This window comes from Halichoerus grypus, chromosome 13, assembly GCF_964656455.1.
Source record: "Halichoerus grypus chromosome 13, mHalGry1.hap1.1, whole genome shotgun sequence".
Taxonomy (NCBI): domain Eukaryota; kingdom Metazoa; phylum Chordata; class Mammalia; order Carnivora; family Phocidae; genus Halichoerus; species Halichoerus grypus.
In genome coordinates this window covers 59,282,755-59,302,241 of record NC_135724.1, presented here as the reverse complement: position 1 = coordinate 59,302,241, position 19,487 = coordinate 59,282,755, and the positions used below count along the sequence as shown (strand labels likewise).

The following is a 19,487-nucleotide window of genomic DNA, read 5'->3' as shown; positions in this document are numbered from 1 at the left end:
CATCAAAAGGAATGAGATCTTGCCATTTGCAATGACATGGATGGAACTGGAGGGTATTATGCTGAGCGAAATAAGTCAAAGAGAGAAAGACATGTATCATATGACCTCACTGATAGGAGGAATTCTTAATCTCAGGAAACAAACTGAGGGTTGCTGGAGTGGGGGGTGGGGTGGGAGGGATGGGGTGACTGGGTGATGGTCACTGGTGAGGGTATGTGCTCTGGTGAGCGCTGTGAACTGTGCAAGACTGTTGAATCTCAGATCTGTACCTCTGAAACAAATAATGCAATATATGTTCAGAAAGAAAAAAAGAAGAAGAAGAATGTAAGAGGAGGGGAAGAATGAAGGGGGGGAATCGGAGGGGGAGAAGAACCATGAGAGACGATGGACTCTGAAAAACAAACTGAGGGTTCTAGAGGGAAGGGGGGTGGGAGGATGGGTTAGCCTCGTGATGGGTATTGGGGAGGGCACGTTCTGCATGGAGCACTGGGTGTTATGCACAAACAATGAATCATGGAACACTGTATCTAAAACTAATGATGTAATGTATGGGGATTAACATAACAATAATAAAAAAGAAAAAGAATCAATGCTATAGAGTGAGTGCGCTTTAGTTAACAGTGCCGTTCCTGAAGCCAGAGGAATCTGACAGTGCTCGTGTATGAGAGACCGGGGAAAGGGTCCCATACGTGAAATGGAGTGAGAAACAGGCCGGTGCGGAAGGCAGCTCTCAATTCACCTCTTGTTTATGAGGCTAGTGCCGTTGCCCCGGGGGTGCCTGCAGGCCTAAAGCCAACCACCTAACTCAAAGGAACCACTCTGGAGAGAATTCCTGCTTTGGCTAAAATCGCCAGGCCTGAGGGCGGACACATTTTGCTGTGTGCATGCGTGAGCGCACTGCAAGTGAGTCCAAAACCATTTTCCGTGTGAGACTCAGGCCCTGGCAGAAGACAGAACACGACTCCCCACTTGTCTCATGAAACTAGCACTGTGGCCCCAGTTTTGCATGGAAGTCTAATCGCTAGCGTTGTAGTTCGGATAAACAACACTAGAGAAACCGTGCTTTAGCCATCCTCGACTCCTCTGTGGGAGGAAGCAGGTCAGGGTGTACTGTGGGTGAGAGCCTGGGGACGGGTTCCATTTCGTAAAATCGGGGGAGAGACAGGCCGGTACAGAAGGCAGCTCTCAACTCACATCGTGGTTATGGGGCTAGTACCGTTTCTCCGGCTGTGCGTGCAGGCTTAAAGTCAGCCACCTAACTCAAAGGAAAAACTTGGTAGAGAATCCGTGCTTCAGCTAACACGGCCGCCCCTGAGGGTGGAAGCATTTTGTTGTGTGCGTGCGTGAGAGCTCTGCAAGGGAGTCCAAAGCTTTTTGCGAGTGAGACTCAGGCCCCAGCAGAAGGCAGCACACGACTCCCCATGTGTTTCATCAAGCTAGCACTGCGGCCCCGCTTTTGCATGGAAGTCTCATCACTAGCATTCTAACTCGAAGAAACAACACTGTAGAGAAATCGTGCTTTAGTTACTGTCGACCTCCAGGCGGAGGAAGCAGTATACAGGGTACCGTGGGTGAGAGCCTGGGGAACGGGTTCCATACGTGAAACCGAGGGAGAAACAGGTCCGGGCAGAAGGCACCTCTGGACTCAGCTCTTGCTACCTGAAGCTAACACTACTGCTCCATGTGTGCAGGAATGCTCCGTGCTCGACACTGACTTGGAAGAAACAAGCCTGTAAAGAATCCCAGCTGCAGCTCATTCGCCTACCAGGCTACTAAGGCCAAGAATCAATGGTGTATTTTACGAAATGGAACCTGTCCTCAGGTTCTCACCCAGAGTTCACCCTAAACTGCTTCATCTCGCAGAGGTTGACGGTACCTAAACTACGGTTTCTCTAGTGTTGTTTCTCCGAGTTAGAACGCTAGCGATTAGACTTCCATGCAAAAGTGGGGCCGCAGTGCTAGCTTCATGAAACAAGTGGGGAGTCATGTTCTGCTTTCTTCCGGGGCCTGAGTCTCACACAGAAAATGGTTTGGGACTCAGTTGCAGTGCGCTCACGCTTTCACACAGCAAAATGCGTCCACTCTCAGGCATGGCTATTTTAGCCGAAGCAGGAATTCTCTAAACGTTGTTCCCTTGAGTTAGGTGCTTGGCTTTAGGCCTGCAGGCACAGCCGGGGCAAGGGTACTAGCATCAGAAACAAGAGGTGAGTTTAGAGCTCCCTTCCACACCGGCCTGTTTCTCACTTCATTTCACGTATGGGACCCTTTCCCGGTCTCTCATACCAATGTCGATGAGGTTACTGCCTATGTTCTCCTCTAGGCTTTTGATGGATTCCTGTCTCACATTGAGGTCTTTCATCCACTTTGAGTTTATCTTGGTGAATGGTGTTAGAGAATGGTCGAGTTTCATTCTTCTGCATGTGGCTGTCCAATTTTCCCAGCACCATTTGTTGAAGAGACTGTCTTTTTTCCATTGCATTTTTTCCCCTGCTTTGTCAAAGATTATTTGACCATAGAGTTGAGGGTCCATATCTGGGTTCTCTATTCTGTTCCATTGGTCTGTATGTCTGTGTTTTTGCCAATACCGTGCCGTCTTGGTGATCACAGCTTTGTATTATAGCTTGAAATCGGGCAACGTGATGCCCCCAGCTTTGTTTTTCTTTTTCAACATCTCCTTGGCGATTTGGGGTCTTTTCTGATTCCATACAAATTTTAGGATTGTTTGTTGCAGCACCTTGAAAAATGTCATTGGAATTTTGATCGGGATGGCATTGTAGTTATAGATTGCTCTGGGTAGCATAGACATTTTAACAATGTTTATTCTTCCGATCCATGAGCATGGAATATTTTTCCATCTTTTTGTGTCTTCTTCAATTTCTTTCATGAGTGTTTTGTAGTTCCTAGAGTATAGATCCTTTACCTCTTTGGTTAGGTTTATTCCGAGGTATCTTATGGTTTTTGGTGCTATTGTAAATGGAATCGTTTCTTTAATTTCTCTTTCTACAGTTGCGTTGTTAGTGTATAAGAAAGCAACTGATTTCTGTGCGTTGATTTTGTATCCTGCCACATTACTGAATTGCTGGATGAGTTCTAGTAATTCGGGGGTAGAGTCTTTTGGGTTTTCCCCATAAACTATCATGTCGTCTGCGAAAAGAGAGAGTTTGACTTCTTCTTTGCCAATTTGAATACGTTTTATTTCTTTTTGTTGTCTGCTGTTGCTAGGACTTCTAGTACTATGTTGAACAATAATGGCGAGAGTGGGCACCCTTGATGTGTTCCTGATCTTAAGGGAAAGGCTCTCAGCTTTTCCCCATTGAGGATGATATTCGCTGTGGGTTTTTCATGGGTGGATTTTATGAGCTTGAGGAATGTTCCCTCTATCCCTATACTCTGGAGAGTTTTAATCAGGAAAGGATGTCGTATTTTGTCAAATGCTTTTATCTGCATCAATTGAGAGGACCATATGGTTCTTCTCCCTCCTCTCAAAAATGTGTTCTATCACATTGATTGATTTGCGAATGTTGAACCACCCTTGCATCACGGGGATAAATCCCACTTGGTCGTGGTGGATGATCCTTTTCATGTATTGTTGGATCCTATTAGCTAGGATTTTGTTGAGGATTTGGAATCCATATTCATCAGGGATGTCGGTCTGAAATTCTCCTTTTTGATGGGGTCTTTGCCTGGTTTTGGGATTAAGGTAATGCTGGCCTCATAGAATGAGTTTGGAAGTTTTCCTTTTGTTTCTATTTTTTGAAACGGCTTCAGGAGAATAGGTATTATTTTTTCTTTGAATGTTTGGTAGAATTCCCCAGGGAATCCATCAGGCCCTGGACTCTTGTTTTGGGAGAGGTTTTTGATCACTGCTTCAATCTCGTTACTGGTTATTGGCCTATTCAGGTTGTCAATTTCTTCCTCTTTCAGTCTTGGCAGCTTATAGGTTTCCAGGAAGGCCTCCATTTTATCCAGACTGCTCAGTTTATTGGCATATAGTTGTTGATAATAATTTCTAATAATTGTTTCTATTTCCTTCGTGTTAGTCGTGATCTCTCCCCTTTCGTTCATAATTTTATTAATTTGGGTCCTTTCTCTTTTCTTTTGGATAAGTCTGGCCAGTGGTTTATCAATCTTATTAATTCTTTCAAAGAACAAACAGTTTCATTGATCTGGATGTGTTTCTCTTTCTGTGTTTCTGGTTTCTGATTCATTGATTTCTGCTCTAATTTTAGTTATTTCTCTTCTAATGTGTGGCTTAGGCGTCGTTTGTTGCTTTTTCTCTAGTTCTTTAAGGTGTAGAGTTAGTTGGTGAATTCGGGATTTTTCTATTTTCTTGAGTGAGGCTTGGATGGCTATGTATTTCCCCCTCAGGACCACCTTTGCAGTATCCCATAGGTTTTGGACCGATGTGTTTTCGTTCTCATTGATTTCCATGAATTGTTTAAGTTCTTCTTTGATTTCTTGGTTGACCCAAACATTCTTGAGCAGAGTGGTCTTTAGCTTCCAAGTGTTTGAATTTCTGCCAAATTTTTTCTTGTGATTGAGTTCCAGTTTTAGAGCATTGTGGTCTGAGAATATGCAGGGAATAATCTCAATCTTTTGGTATCGGTTGAGACCTGATTTGTTACCCAGTATATTGTCAATTCTGGAGAAAGTCCCATGTGCGCTGGAGAAGAATGAGTATTCTGTTGTTTTAGGGTGGAATGTTCTGTAAATATCTATGAGGTCCATCTGGTCCAATGTATCATTCAAAGCTCTTGTTTCCTTGTTGATTTTCTGCTTAGATGATCTGTCCATTGCTGAGAGTGGAGTATTGAGGTCTCTTACAATTAACGTATTGTTATCAATATGACTCTTTATTTTGGTTAACAGTTGGCTTATGTAGATGGCTGCTCCCATGTTGGGGGCATAGATATTTACAATTGTTAGATCTTCTTGTTGGATAGACCCTTTAAGAATGATACAGTGTCCTTCTGTGTCTCTTATTACAGACTTTAGTTTAAAATCTAATTTGTCTGATATAAGAATTGCTACCCCAGCTTTCTTTTGAGGTCCGCTGGCATGGAAGATAGATCTCCATCCCTTCACTTTCAGTCTGGATGTATCTTTAGGTTCAAAATGAGTCTCTTGTAGATAGCATATGGATGGGTCCTGTCTTTTTATCTAATCTGCAACCCTGTGCTGTTTTATGGGAGCGTTTAGGCCATTCACGTTGAGAGTGATTATTGAAAGATATGAATTAATTGTCATGTTGCCTGTGAGATGTTGTTTTTATAGATTGTCCCTGAAAGTTTCTGTTGTAGATCACTCTTGGGGTCTTTCTCCTTTTATAGAACCCACCTTAATATTTCTTGCAGGGCCGGCTTAGTGGTCACAGATTCTTTCAGTTTCTGCCAGTCGTGGAAGCTCTGCATCTCTCCATCCATTCTAAATGAAAGCCTTGCCGGATAAAGTATTCTTGGCTGCATGTTCTTCTCGTTTAGTACCCTGAATATGTCTTGCCAGGCCTTTCTGGCTTGCCAGGTCTCTGTGGATAGGTCTGACGTTATTCTGATGTTCCTCCCTCTGTACGTAAGGAATCTCTTCCCCCTAACTGCCCTTAAGATGGTTTCCTTGGTTCTAAGATTTGCAAGTTTTACTATTACATACCGGGGTGTTGGCCTGTTTTCCTTGATCTTGGGAGGGGTCCTCTCTGCCTCTAGGACTCGAATGTTTGTTTCATTCCCCAGATTAGGAAAGTTCTCAGCTACGATTTGCTCAAATACATCTTGTAGTCCTCTCCCTCTCTCCACTCCCTCTGGGATTCCAATTTTTCTGACATTGGAACGCCTCATGGTGTCACTTATTTCTCTGATTCTATTTTCATGGATTCTGAGTTGTTTTTCCCTGGCCTCCTCTTTTCCCTTTTTATCTATTATATTGTCTTCCAGGTCGCTTATTCTCTCTTCTGTCTCAGTTACCCTAGCTGTTAGATTATCTAGATTGGATTGGATCTCCTTGATAGCATTTTTAGTTTTGCCAATTCACCTTTTATTTCTGCCCTTAGAAACTCTTAATTGATTTCTCCATTCTAGCTATTGTCTTCACAATTGCTAGCCTGAATTCCATCTCCGACATCTTGGTTATATCTGCATCCATTTGTAAATCTGCAGCATAAGTCATAATCTCTGAGTCTTTTCTGTTTTGGCGGCTCCTCCTCCGAATCATTCTGTTAGTGGGTGTTTGACAGAATGTATAGAGTCCAAATTATTGACCAGAACCCAAGCAAGATGCACCTGTTTTCTTGGTACCTTAGGGTTGGTGGCCTTTTGTTTTCCCAGCCTGTCTTCTGTGGGAGGGGCCTGCCGGGCTGTTACTCAGGCAACCCTGTTTGGGCGGAGTTGCCCTGTGCCCCTGTGGTGGGGGATGGGCTCAGTGGGAATCAGTCTTTGGGGCTTTTGCTCTCTGGCGCCTTTCCCTGGCGGCTTTCCACATCTCTTACGCGAGTCAGAGCAGAAGAGACCATTTCCAAGAGCAGAGAGACCGCAGTCTGTTCTTCAGTGAGCTCTCCAGGCCACACCGTCTCCGTTTCTGTCCGTGCTGCTTTAAACTGCAGCATCCTGGGTTGTGTGACCCTCTGCAGCACTCCCAGTCCTGCCTCCAGGTCGGGGCCCGTCTCTGCCCTTTGTGCTTCTAAAACCGCCAGCCGCTCCCAGTTCGCCCACGTGCGACTCAGCTGCTCTGGTTTTCCGACCCGGGGGCTGCAGTTAGCGTGCGCATGACTCCGCCATTTGAGGTTTCCACCCCGGGGGTTTCAGCTCACTGGTGCGACCCCGGCGCACTGGGTTTCCGTCTCAGAGGCTGCCGTTCACGTGCGCGTGACCCCGCCGGTCTGGTTTTCCACCCCAGGGGCTGCCCTAAAGTCCTTTCCCGACACTATTGGTCTGCGAGTCTGTGCCCCGTCTGCAGCGCGCGAGGCTGTCACTCACCGGCGGTGTAGGATCCCCATGTTCAGGCACCCTCCTGCTGCTGTTTATCCTCTGATATCTGCCCACAGAATCACGGCTCTCCGCTTCTTACCTCAAAACCAGCTGCCTGCGATATTCTGTTTGTAGAGATCCAGATCTTCTTACATCTCAGGCTGGTTTCATGGGTGCTCAGAGTGGTCTGGTAGATACCCAGCTCAATTCCGGGGACCAGTTGAAATAGGGTCCCCTACTCCTCCGCCATCTTTCCCCCCTCTAGAATTCTTTTGAATCATTGTCTAATTCTTCCTCAACAAAAACTAACACTGTATGTAACACAGAATTCTATACTCACACAAGCAAACATAAAAGATCTGTAGAACACCCAGTCACTGAAACCACGTCACTGAGTAGTGTTCATTAAGTAGCACACAGAGGCCTTTTACGAAAAACAGAACGCCAGTGTCAGGTCAGGCTGACTACTGCCCTCCACCTGAGAGGCGAGCCCAAATCCATCCACACTGGGGTAAGTCTGGAGACTTCTGATTTGCAGGAACCCATGTTGGATGGGTATAGAGGGAGGATATTGGGGGATCAAGACTAACAGAGCAGCTCCGTTTGATGGCAGGAAGTACATTTTTGCAACCGGCGAGGATCGGAGCAGATTTTACAAGGTTCTTCTATGATTGCAAAGACCAAGGCATCAACCCAGCTTTCCTTTTGATATGTGGCTTTCGATATTGTGCACAGATGTGACCTGTACAGTATTGAAAGAAAGAACAAAGGAGCAGGGTGCTAAGGCATTCTGGGCAAACTACCACATCAGGTGTGTTGTGTATTTTCAGTTTGGCCAAATTTCAAGTCTTAGGGGCTTTACCCACAATGACTTTGGATTGTGCAGACACCCAGAAAAGGTCTGAGGCATCATGTCTCTCTAGAACCCTGAAGTACAGAAGGGAAATTTTCTTGCCTCCCAGCCAACTTCAGTCCCAAAGAGGAAAATGCTGCTCTGAGCTTGTCATTGAACCTCTAAAGGATTTCCTTCTGTGTTCAAATATTCTATAGTAAATCACTCTGGATGTTATCACGTTTTTTCTCTTTTTTACTTAAGTTGTGCGTTTTTGAAAGTTTCTATTCCTTGGCCCTGCTGAATCAAGCCAAAATAGAGGCCTATTTTGTCTTCTTTTCAACCGTTTTCCGAATCTTGGAGGACGGCCTTAATGCATAAATATTTTCTTTTCAGGCTTAACACATGGAGTTTGGCCAAAACTTCTTCCCATGGTATGGATTCTGTTATGTGCATTGCAACCAGAACATCCTGAATTTGAAGACCTTGGACAAATTACTAAATCTTTCTGAGCCCAGGTGTTCTGTTTTGTAAAATTGGTGTAGGAAGGCTGTATTGATTATTTGTTTCATAATGTCGTGGGTGAAAAACCATTGATTTAGGTAGAGAGGTTCTTGTGGTTTAGGCTGAGTTGGCCTATCTCAGCTGGGTTTGTACATGTGTGTGAGGTAGGCTGACATGTTGGCAGTTGCTGGCTAATCACGGGTGGCCTCACGCATGTGAGGGGGTCAGATGTGACACAGGCGACCAGGCCATAATTTCTCATACTACTGGTCAAGGTCTGTTTACATAGTAATAATGCTCTAGGAAGCCTCAGTGCATACACCTTTTTGAAACCTCTGCTTACATCCCATTTACTAAAATTCCCTTGGCCAAAGAAAGTAGCATCGCCAACAAGATTCAAGATTAAAGAGATGGGAAACTGGACTCTGCTTATGTATAAGGATGATGGTGAACTGTGGGAGTCTTTATAATCTATCCCCAAATGTCAAACACATAGTGGTGACTCAAGGATTAAATGACAGAAAAATGCAAAGGGTTAAGTTCAGAGCCTGGCGCATAGGAGGCATGCAATAAATCTTGGTCTTCTTCCTCCACGACTCTTCATCACCTGGTGATAAATTAGTGTTCATGTAATAAATGGAGACTCTGGGATAGCGTTGGGAAGACGGGGAGACTTGAGCGGGCAGAGGCTCTCCCTCGTTAAAGCAGCAGGTGAGCGGGACCCCAGCGTTCTGCCTCCGGTCGGGGAGAGACAGCCAGTACGTGGGGTGCAAAATCCCAGATCCAATAATTTTCCAGCCCCAGAAAAACTTCTCTTCAGCCCAGGAAAGGCAGCACAAGCTCCTCCGCTTTGCCAGCTAGTGAAGAGTTTTGATGATCTGGAATCTGAGGGCACTGGAAAGATGCAGAAGCTGTCCCTGTGGGTAACAGGTCTAACCTGCAAACCCCCGGGCTTCCTCCTAGGGAGCAGGAGTGCAATCCAATGCATTAGCTCAGCCAGAAAGGACAAGTAACGGGAAGGGCCGCCCCCCGCTTCCCTGCAGGAGAAGGCCTCCTCCCAGCATTCCCGGCAGGACCAAGGTCAGGAAGGAAAGAGGAGTGGGAGCCTGGCAAGTTGGGTGAAGCGAGAGACCAGGGGCAAGTGGTGAAGCTGCCAGTCAGTTTTTCAAGTACAAGGGCGCCCCTCTTGCTGTCGTGCTATGATCTAAGATGGCAAAGCTGAGTGAGAGTGCAGCATCTGCCGGTTTCTCTGCTACTTCCAGGTGGCCGGGGGACTCTGGAAAAATCAGAGACTCAGGAGCGTGCTTGCTTAGCATGCACACCAAGGTTTGGGCTGGCCAGAGGAATCCCAGAGAAGGCTCTGACCCAACTCCTGTTTTGGTGGCTGCATTCCTGGGCTGGAGTGCCAGTCCTCCCAGGGAACTTTTGCAGTCTGGTCTGCTTTCCAAGGCCACTGTTTGCCTGAGCTTTCCCTGGCATTCATCATGTGTTCACGGGCTCCCAGATCTGGGCTTTTTTCTTCATCCTGTGAATTAGCTGCAAATCCACTGTGTCCCCCACAAGAGAAAGTGAAAGGAGACGCCTCTGCGGAAATGCTCTGGGGTATGACTGCCGAGGTCAGACTGGTGGCAAGACCGCAGTTCATTTTCAATAAGGGGGAGGGGGAAGAAAAGGAAAGCAAAGAACCCACATATCTTCTCAAAACGTGCCCGTGGTCAGGAAGTGCCTGATTGAGTTGTCCAGATGCGGCAATTAAGATAGAGAGATTTAACTGCCCAAGATCCAACAGCCGAAGAGCCAAGTGGCCATGGCTTGAAACTAAGAAGCTGGTTCTCGAGCCCAGGCCTGCTAAGTGAGGGTCTGGTGGACAAGGGGGTGCAGATTACTTGAGTTTCTGTCTTGCAAAGGCCACGTGGAGCTGGTGCAACCTCAGGGAAGCCACAGTATCAGTTTCTATGCCTGCAAAATGGGGCTGAAAAAACCATCTTCCTGGGGGCATTTTTGGAGAATGAAGTTGCAGTCTGCCAAGAGCTAGTGTAGACCAAGGTCTCCAAATCCAGTCTTTCATACACCAGGAGCAAGGGGCAACTTTCAGAGCTGTTCTTAATTAAGTAGCTATGGTAATTACATTTTCATCCTTTTATTTATATGAACATAGAGGGATAAAGGGGCATCTTATTGGTGCTTTAATGAACCAAGAGAAAGCGTCTGCAGATGCTAAGCAGCGCATCTGCAGCCTGGTTGCGGTGTTATCTCTGTTTATGGGCCCCTCAGGCCCCTCGCTTAGCTCCAGGCCCGGGGGGCCCAGCTCGTTCATGGAAACGGTGAGAAGAGCCTAGAGTCCACGACGGTTTTGCTGCCCAGATGCTGCAGTGAAGAACTGTCTATTCCTATGGTTTCTCATCATATTTAGTTCCATTAATGATCATTTTAAGTACCACAACTGCTCCTTTAGGTGTGTGAAAATCTTTGGATAGATCCTTACATCTGATACTCTTATCAGCTGTGGTTTTCATTCTTGGGGCTCTTTTAATGTTTACCACGCCTTCCTATTTCATTTTGTTCTGTGCCACCTCCTTGCAGGAAGAAGAGGGAAGGCCCTGCCTTCACACAGATGAGGCCAGGAGGTGGTCGGACAGGCTTCTCCCCCCGGGGGGGGGGGCAGTGGCAAGTTAATTTCTTTTCCGTCTGACCCGGGGAACCGGGGACTCTGGTATAGTCTCTGCTCTCTCAGGAGAAGGAAAAGTGGAGTGGAACGCTGTCTTGTTCTTTATATAAATACACTCAACAAACATCCAATGACATTGGGTTTCTAGGCTGACCTGTGACTTACATGGTGCATCATTTTCTTACGATACAATAAGATTGAGATCAAGATATCTTGGTTGTTGTTGGTTCAGCATCTGCCTTCCGCTCAATCATGATCCCAGGTTCCTGTGATCACCTCTTGCAGAAGGCTCCTGCTCAGCGGGGAGTCTGCTTCTTCTCCCTCTGCACCTCCACCCTGCTCTTGTGCACGTGCGTGTGCACTCTCTTTTTCAAATATATAAATAAAATCTTTGAAAAAATAGGATTGAGGCAGCTGTATGGTTTCTCTTATAGGAAAAGGTGAAGAGGTCAAATGGTTAAGTGTCCCCCACCCCACCAGCATATGATAGTCTAATCATATTGAAATGGCTCTGGTAGGCTACATCTTATATTTAGTGGATTCCAGCTCAGCACTAGCACAGTAGCAAGAGCTAGAGATTCAAGGCAGGGTCAAAAATAGTTATCTCATAGAGAGAGGATACATGGAAGAGAACTTCCTGCAGATGGGAAAGATTTGTCGTAAGAGCTACTACTCAGTCTGTTTGGGGCCGAAATTCACATATGCTGCCTGGCATGGATGTTTCCTGAAGGATGAGATCCTACTGAGAGACAAAGTGAAGGGGCCCCAGGGATGCTTTGGGCTGTGATGAGCTGGAACGATCCAGAGCTGGTCAAAAAGGTCTAGATGTTCCCAAAAGCAAAGGTCCCATCCCTGTTTTTACCAGTCACCTATTTGTTGCTTCATGCTGCTAAGAAAAAAATACACTCTGATCCCCACTTGGAATCCTCTAAAGGCAAACAGAAAATCTATGGGAGCTCTATGCAGAGAGGAAATTCAAAGCCCCAGAACTCTCGAGGCCCTGCAGAGGCGAAGGCTGGGACTGGGATGTGGGTCAGGATAGTGCAGAGAGAGAGAACAAGAGTGATGTTTCAAGCTGTGCAAGAGGCAGGATGTGAGCCCAAAAGGCTCTCCAGTTTAGAAGCCTTATCCTTCACCCTGAGGTATTTACATCACCTGGAAAGGAAGGAGGACAAGTTTTTGTTTTGTTTTGTATTATTATGTAAAACTCTACATGATAAAATTTATCCTTTTAAGGATATTTTGTTTGGTTGGGTTTTTTTTTTAAAGTTGTCTATATTCAGATAGTTTTTATTGCAATATAATTGAACTATAACATTATATTAGTTGCAGGTGTACAACATAATGATGTATATGTTGCAAGATGATCACCCTAATAAGTTAATATCCATCACCATATATACTTATGAGTTTTTTCCTTACTATGAGAACATTTAAGATCTCCCCTAACTATAGTCACCATGCAATATGTTCCATCCCCGTGACTTCTATATGTGGAAATTTCTTCTTTTTGACCTCACTCACCCATTTCGACCTCACTCCAGCCGTGGGGTGATGGTTGCACAACAGTGTGAATGTACTTTTTGCCACTGTCTTGCACACTTACCAAGGGTTATAATGGGAAATTTTTGTTACAAGTATTTCGCCAGCAAAAAGAAGAGATAAACAGTATGTATAAAGAACAAAACCTTGATTTCGGAATAGAGTCGGCAGTTTTACAACTGGTGAAAGGAACAAAAGCGGAGCTGTTGTGGGACATGGTGTTCACCCTTCTGCACAGGAGTCCGAGGTGGCTCCCTGGAACAAAACTGGAAAACCCCCGAATAGGCCCAATCTCCTCAATTTACAACTTAAGAAACTTTAAGTTATGAAAAACGTCTTTCAAACTACCTCTCCACTACCAGCTTTAATTCTGATCAACAGCAACCAAAAAAACCCTTCTGGTTGACCAGAAGAAGAAAGTTTGAGTGAGCCTCAGGCCCCCATGTGGCCACATCTCCTCTGTTTTGGAGCTTCACTGCCTCTATCCTCTGGACTCCCACCTCTTGATCACCGTGAAAGGCCAGGCTAGAATGTTCCTCAAGAAACAGCTGAGCTAGGCTTCCTGATAGGCTTTTTGTTATGGGTAGACTTCTGTGCCCCCCCAAAATATATGCTGAAGTCCTAACCCCTAGTACCTGTGAATAGTACCTTATTTGGAAATAGGGCCATTCCAGATGTAATTAATTAGGACGAAGTCTTATTGGAGTAAGATAACCCTTAATCTGAGCACTGTTCTTATAAGAAGAGAGAGAGACACAAAACGCTAGAGATGGCCATGTGGTGACGGACACAGAGATTGGAGTGTTATAAATACTAGCCAAGGAGGCAAGGAAGAATACTTCCTTAATTGTTGCAGAGGGAACCTGGTCATGCCAACACCTTGATTTCATACTTCTAGATTCTAGAACTAAGACAAGACATTTCTGTGGTCTGAAGTCCCCAAGTCTGTGGCGCTTCTCAGAGGAAGGGCCAAGAACCTAATCCACTGTGCTGGAGCAGGAGGCTTGCATGTGGACAGACCAGCCTGCAAGATCAGAGCTTCGCTCATTCACCATCCACATTCAGGGTGATTGTCACAGCCCAGTGCTGCTATTTACAATGTATTTTTTTTATTGCCTCACTTTTTAATGTTAAACAGATTTTAAAAGGAAGCCATATAGCCCTGTAGTACATCCATCCTGGAGAAAAAGTCTTGGTGATTGATGGAATCGTGTTATTTGATCAGGCAATATGACAAAGCACAAAATTTAGAACGTCAGTGTGAATTCATGGACTTAAAAGAAATACCATTGACAGTTATTTTGGAAAAAATGTCCCTACAACATCAACAAAAAATAGCATTTCTTCCAGAGTGGCAACTCATACACACTCGTGGGGGCTAATATTTGATTTCGAACACGCATCTCTAAAAAGGAAAAGACTAAATTGAGGGTTGAATGCTTTGGAACAAGAGTAAAAAATCAAGATAGGTAATATAATGTTTAAAAATGGAGTTATTCCAAGAAAGGGTGGGTTTAATGGCAAAGGCCTCATACTTGTTATTTTCATAATAGAAAGTGCTATCTCTGTTAGCTGTGGATATCATGTTTCTTTGGTGAGCACCTATTTGTCAGCTGTCAACGCGGACCAGCATAAGAAGGAAGGAGTGACTTGAAACTGGTGAGTCAGCTAAAATAATCCCAGTAAACAAAGGAACTGGGCCACGAACAAGAAAGCATATGGAAAGTGAAGTAGCCATTGGCCGTTTGTGATCCCACACAGTCCTACCAACTAAACAATATCCAAACATGAGCTCCTAGAAAGCAAATTAGCCAAATGCCCTTAAAAGAAGAAAAACAAGCCCCAGACTTACTCCCTTTTTTCCCAATGAAACTCTGGATAACGCCACTAATTTTAATGCGATACTAATAAGACATGTGTCTCTGAGCTTCCAATTACTGGGATAAGACAGACCAACAATCTTAATTATTGCACAATAAGTAAATGCCACATAAAAACCTAGAGACCAGTTCATTACTGGAAAACTTCGAGTCTCAAGGTCAACACCATTAAGGAAGATTGGAAGTGAAATGTCCCATTATATAACACGTGCTTTTTCTTGGCAATCAAAAGAAACTCACCCTGATGACAGGTGGTTCAGGTTTGAATGAACTTGTTCTGTGCAACCATGTCCTGACCAATAATCAGGAAGTTTTCAGCACAAGGCCTGTCATTTCCCAGTGGCTTCAAAACAATATTACCATACTCTGAAGTCATAAATTTCTAGAATCCTAGAAAGGTGTAAAATAATCAGTTATGGATGCTGAGAATGTGCAAGGGTAAAGACAACAAATTAAAGCCCCCGTACGAGTATCATCGTAACCTCCTTTGGTGTAAGGGCATTAATCAGTTTTGCACTTTAACATTGCTGGTATGACCATTTTGCATTTAAATTCTCAGAATATTCAAAGGAATAAATATGTTAGAAGCAAGATTTTAATTTAATGTATAAAAATTCTGGGTTAGGTTTGTAATCTAGGTTTTTTATTGATCGGGAACATTTATTTTGCTAAATCTGAACTTTTTTATTAGTTATTGGTAAGTGGTTATAAATATTTAGGGCAATGTTGGTTGTTTAATATCTAAGAAATTCCAATTGTTTAATAAATTCCCAAGATTAATAGTTGGGACATCGCCTGAGTTACAGTTAGTAGTGAATATTGCTCTCCATGCTCAAATGCCCCTCAGACACTAAGAAATCCATCAGCACTGAAAATGGAAAACCAGTGCTTTTTAATACATAGTAAAATAAATTTAGAAATGTTATAAAAATAAATGCTCATCTTTGCACCAGCTACAGTCATCTCATGAACCATCTGTGGTATGTCTGTCCTACTTTGAGATATAACACCTGGGTAGAAGGTTCCAGAACCTAGAGGATAAGAAAGAACATTCATCTACACCTTTACATTTCTAGACTGGACACCCTTCTTTCTGGAAGTTTCTATTGGGTACTGGAATTGGAACCCAAGGCAGAGATACTGAATAATCCTTCAAAGCCTACAGTAAAAATAAAAATATTTGTTATCTTACAGTTTGCGAGGGTCAGGAATCTGGGAGCAGCTCAGGTGGGTATTTCCAGCTCAGTGTCTCTCATGAGGCGTAGGCTGGGGTGCAGTCATTTGAAGGCATACGTGGGGCTGGGAAACCCTCTTCCCACTCTGTCTAGACATTTTGGCCAAGGACCTCACTGGCTGTTTGTTGGGAGCCTTTCTTCGGGCCATCTGGTTGTCCCCCCAGAGGAGTGGTTCGTGAGGGGGCGAGGACCCCGCCGTGCCTTTTCAGAACCTCGTCTCAGAAATCACACAAACTTTTCATTTCCCCTTCATTCCATTTGTGAGAAACACGTCTCAAGAAGAAGGCAGTCAGGTGCCACCTCTTTTTTTGTTTTTTTTAAATTTTTATTTATTTATTTTTAAATATTTTATTTATTTATTTGTCCGAGAGAGGGGGCGAGAGAGCACAAGCAGGGGGAGCAACAAGAAGAGGAAAAAGCAGGCTCCCCCCCAGCAGGTAGCAGGCAGCAGAACTTAGTCACAGGACACCGGGACCATGACCCGAGCCGAAGACATTCGCCCAACCGACTGAGCCACCCAGGCGGCCTAGGTGCCACCTGTTGTGGGGAAGCTCTCAGAGGATCTGTGGACTCATTTGTAAAACCAAAGCAACTCCCTCTCGGCATGAGAGCAGGGGACGAAGCTAGGGTTCTTATTCTGAACGGGGAACGTGACAGCCTGTGCAGATGTTCCTACACACTTCAGATTTCCTGGCAGAGCACAACATGAGGGGCTGAGCCGTGCTGAATCACCACCGTCATTTAAATGCCATTAGCTGGAACAAGAGAAGTAGAGTGGAAACGACACATTGTCTTCCAATTGCCTGCGTTTAAACTTCTAGTCCTTCAGAACACGCACACTTCTTCTTTCTGCTTTCTCTCAGGACCGAGATCAATACAGCTTCCTTTCCTTTTAGCGCCAGTGAGCCGGGCTTTCTAGCATTTTTTCAAGTAAGAGCAAATATTTTTTGGGAATTGATGTTTCAGAGTTTGGCAAGACCCAAGAGACTCTCCCAGGTGTATAGGACTTGCCTGTGCATTGTTTCTTCGTTGATTCTGCCAGTCTCAACAAACCCAATGTGGTGTGCTCAATGTCAGGCTCCTTGCCCCGGAGCTTCTGTCTGGTGGGTGACACAGACATCAAATGGGTAGAGGGGGTGCACGGACGGTTATGAAGGAGATTTTAAGGTCCTAAGAGATGTAGTCTGCAGGGTCAGGGAAGGCTTTCTGCAACGAAGCAGGATACCATTTTTAAAACATTTTAAGAAGGTTTGGGTTGGGGTTTCCTTCTAGTTGGTGTTTCCTTCTAATTGGTTCCCACTTCCCTTTCCTCATGAAGTCAGGGACTCCTGGCCGCGGGAGATCCGTGTGGGTGGGAGGAGAGAAGAAGTTACCTGTGAGACCTTCCCATTGAAGCTGTAGTTATGGGTGTCCTAGGGGGTGAGGTGGGGGGGTGCAGAGGGACTGGGAGAACTGACACCGAGAGATAAGATGTCTCACGACCGGGTGGGGAAAGAGAGCTGTGGACTCTTAGAGAGTAGGTGAGGGAGGATATACAACCATATATTGTTGCAACCCAAGGCGGTGGCAAGACCCCAGAGGGGCTGGCTGTGTGATGCTCCCAGAGACGGGACCCTCAATGCCTGACTGCCCAGCCCTGGTTCAGACAGGTTGACATGGCCTGATGATCACATGGTCTGGACGAGGCCTTCCTATCTGTCATAGGAGCAGATGGTGGGGACTCCTCACTACAAAAGACTGGGGATTTTGCACAATATTGGGGAGTGAGTAGAATAAAAGCATCAAGAAAGAGTGAGATCTAATTTCCCTCTAGTCTGGCATGATGGGGGCTGAAGTCAGATATAAATTGACTTGAGAGAAAAATAGGATGACGCTTTTTGCATGCCCTGAGCTTGTAGTCCGAGTCATCTTGCTCCACTGAAGCAGGGACATTTAAAACAAAGCTGAAGCTGACGGGTGGGCCCAGCAAAAGAGTCACAGGGTGGAGAGGCTTTCAAGGCCGTGGTCACAGTGGGTGCGAGAGTTTTGACATGCGATGTGGATGTGAAAGAGGACGGTGACCCAGGGAACCAGGGAGGCTGTGGGGGACGAGGTGACCAGGTCACATAAGGCAGATCGAAGAACCAGGGCTTTGCCTTGAATACAAGGCAGGGAGTGGGCAGGGAAGAGTTAAGCAGACGTAGTGGGTGTGACAGAATCATTTTGACTTCCTAGAATATCCTCCGGATGAAGCCTGGACAGTGGATTGGGAGGGCCATAATCAAACACGAGAGAGGAATATGCAGGCCACTGTGGAGGACATAAGAGAGGTGCTTGGGTGAGCGTAGTATTGGTTTTGGTCGGGTAGGGAATAGGACAGATACTTAGGAGGTAGTCTAACAAGCTCAGGTTTCCTGAATAAGCACCCAGGGGAACAAGGTGTCTATCAGACATGAAGGCAGTGAGCAGCAGCTCCCAGAACAGAAAGGAAACCTACCCATTCATTGGTCATATGGTCCTGAGCCCGTGGACTTAGCGATGGCTCCTGCCCTCAGGACCTGTCCCTTGAGGGATTCTTTCTCTGAATTTGGTAAAAAGGAAGTGAAAATGGACATGGAGATAAATACTCGTATAGCTACGAGAATGGACGAGTAATTTTTGCTGTTAATTTGGTTATAAAGCCTAGATGTCCCCTATGTAGCTTGCGTGTTGAAAGTCTTGAAATATTTGCATGGGGAGTTAGAATGAAAAGACGGATCCCAAGAATTTACAGCAGCAATAATATGCCCATTTGAGTGAATTTCTTCTTACCAGCTTTAGTGGCTTGGGTGTATAACAGAAAGCAGATGGATAGGTTTATTTGTTTATGTTGAAACTGCATTTCTTATAGGGAGCATATAGTTGGGTCTTACTTTGTTATCCTATCTGTGAAAATCTTTTACTTTTAAACGGGGAATGTAGCCCATTTACATTTTAAAGGGATTATTTATATAGTCTAGTTAAAATCTATCACTTTGCTCGTCGGTCTCTATTTGTCCCATCTGTTCTTTGTTCCATTTTTTTTCTCTTATTCTGCCTTCTTTTGGATTAATTGAGTCTTTTTTTCTTAATATATTTTTAAACTTTCATGTTTTGTTAATCACCATACATTACATCATTAGTTTTTTTTTTTTTTAAGATTTTATTCCTTGAGAGAGAGAGAATGAGAGAGAGCACATGAGAGGGGGGAGGGTCAGAGGGAGAAGCAGACTCCCTGCTGAGCAGGGAGCCCGATGCAGGACTCCATCCAGGGACTCCAGGATCATGACCTGAGCCGAAGGCAGTCTCTTAACCAACAGAGCCACCCAGGCGCCCTTTTACATCATTAGTTTTTGATGTACTGTTCCATGATTGATTGTGTGCATATAACACCCACTGCTCCATTCAGTATGTGCCTTCTTTAATACCCATCACCAGGCTAACCCATCCCCGTACTGCCCTCCCCTCTAGAACCCTCAGTTTGCTTCTCAGAGTCCATAGTCTTTCATTGTTCGTCTCCCCCTCTGAGTCCCCCCTTCATTCTTCCCTTCCTGCTATCTTCTTTTTTTATAAACATATAATGTATTATTTGTTTCAGAGGTACAGGTCTGTGATTCAACAGTCTTACACAATTCACAGCACTCACCATAGCACATACCCTCCCCAATGTCTATCACCCAGCCACCCCATCCCTACCACCCCCACCACTCCAGCAACCCTCAGTTTGTTTCCTGAGATTAAGAATTCCTCATATCAGTCTGATAATATGATATATGTTTCTCTGATTGACTTTTTTCGCTCACCATAATACCATCCAGTTCCAACCACGTCGTTGGAAATGGCAAGATTTCATTCCTTTGGATGGCTGCATAA

General features: G+C 44.9%; 1 protein-coding gene across 1 annotated transcript in view; it reads left to right on the top strand.

The window, feature by feature from the left end:
* The window catches only part of LOC144379886 (transmembrane protein 135-like), a 98,326-nt gene extending 90,157 nt beyond the window's left edge, over window positions 1-8,169 (top strand). Inside the window, exon 5 of the mRNA XM_078060540.1 lies at window positions 8,053-8,169. Coding sequence (XP_077916666.1) covers window positions 8,053-8,169 — 117 coding nt within the window. The remainder of the gene's footprint in view (window positions 1-8,052) is intronic.
* Window positions 8,170-19,487: the final 11,318 nt, after the last annotated feature.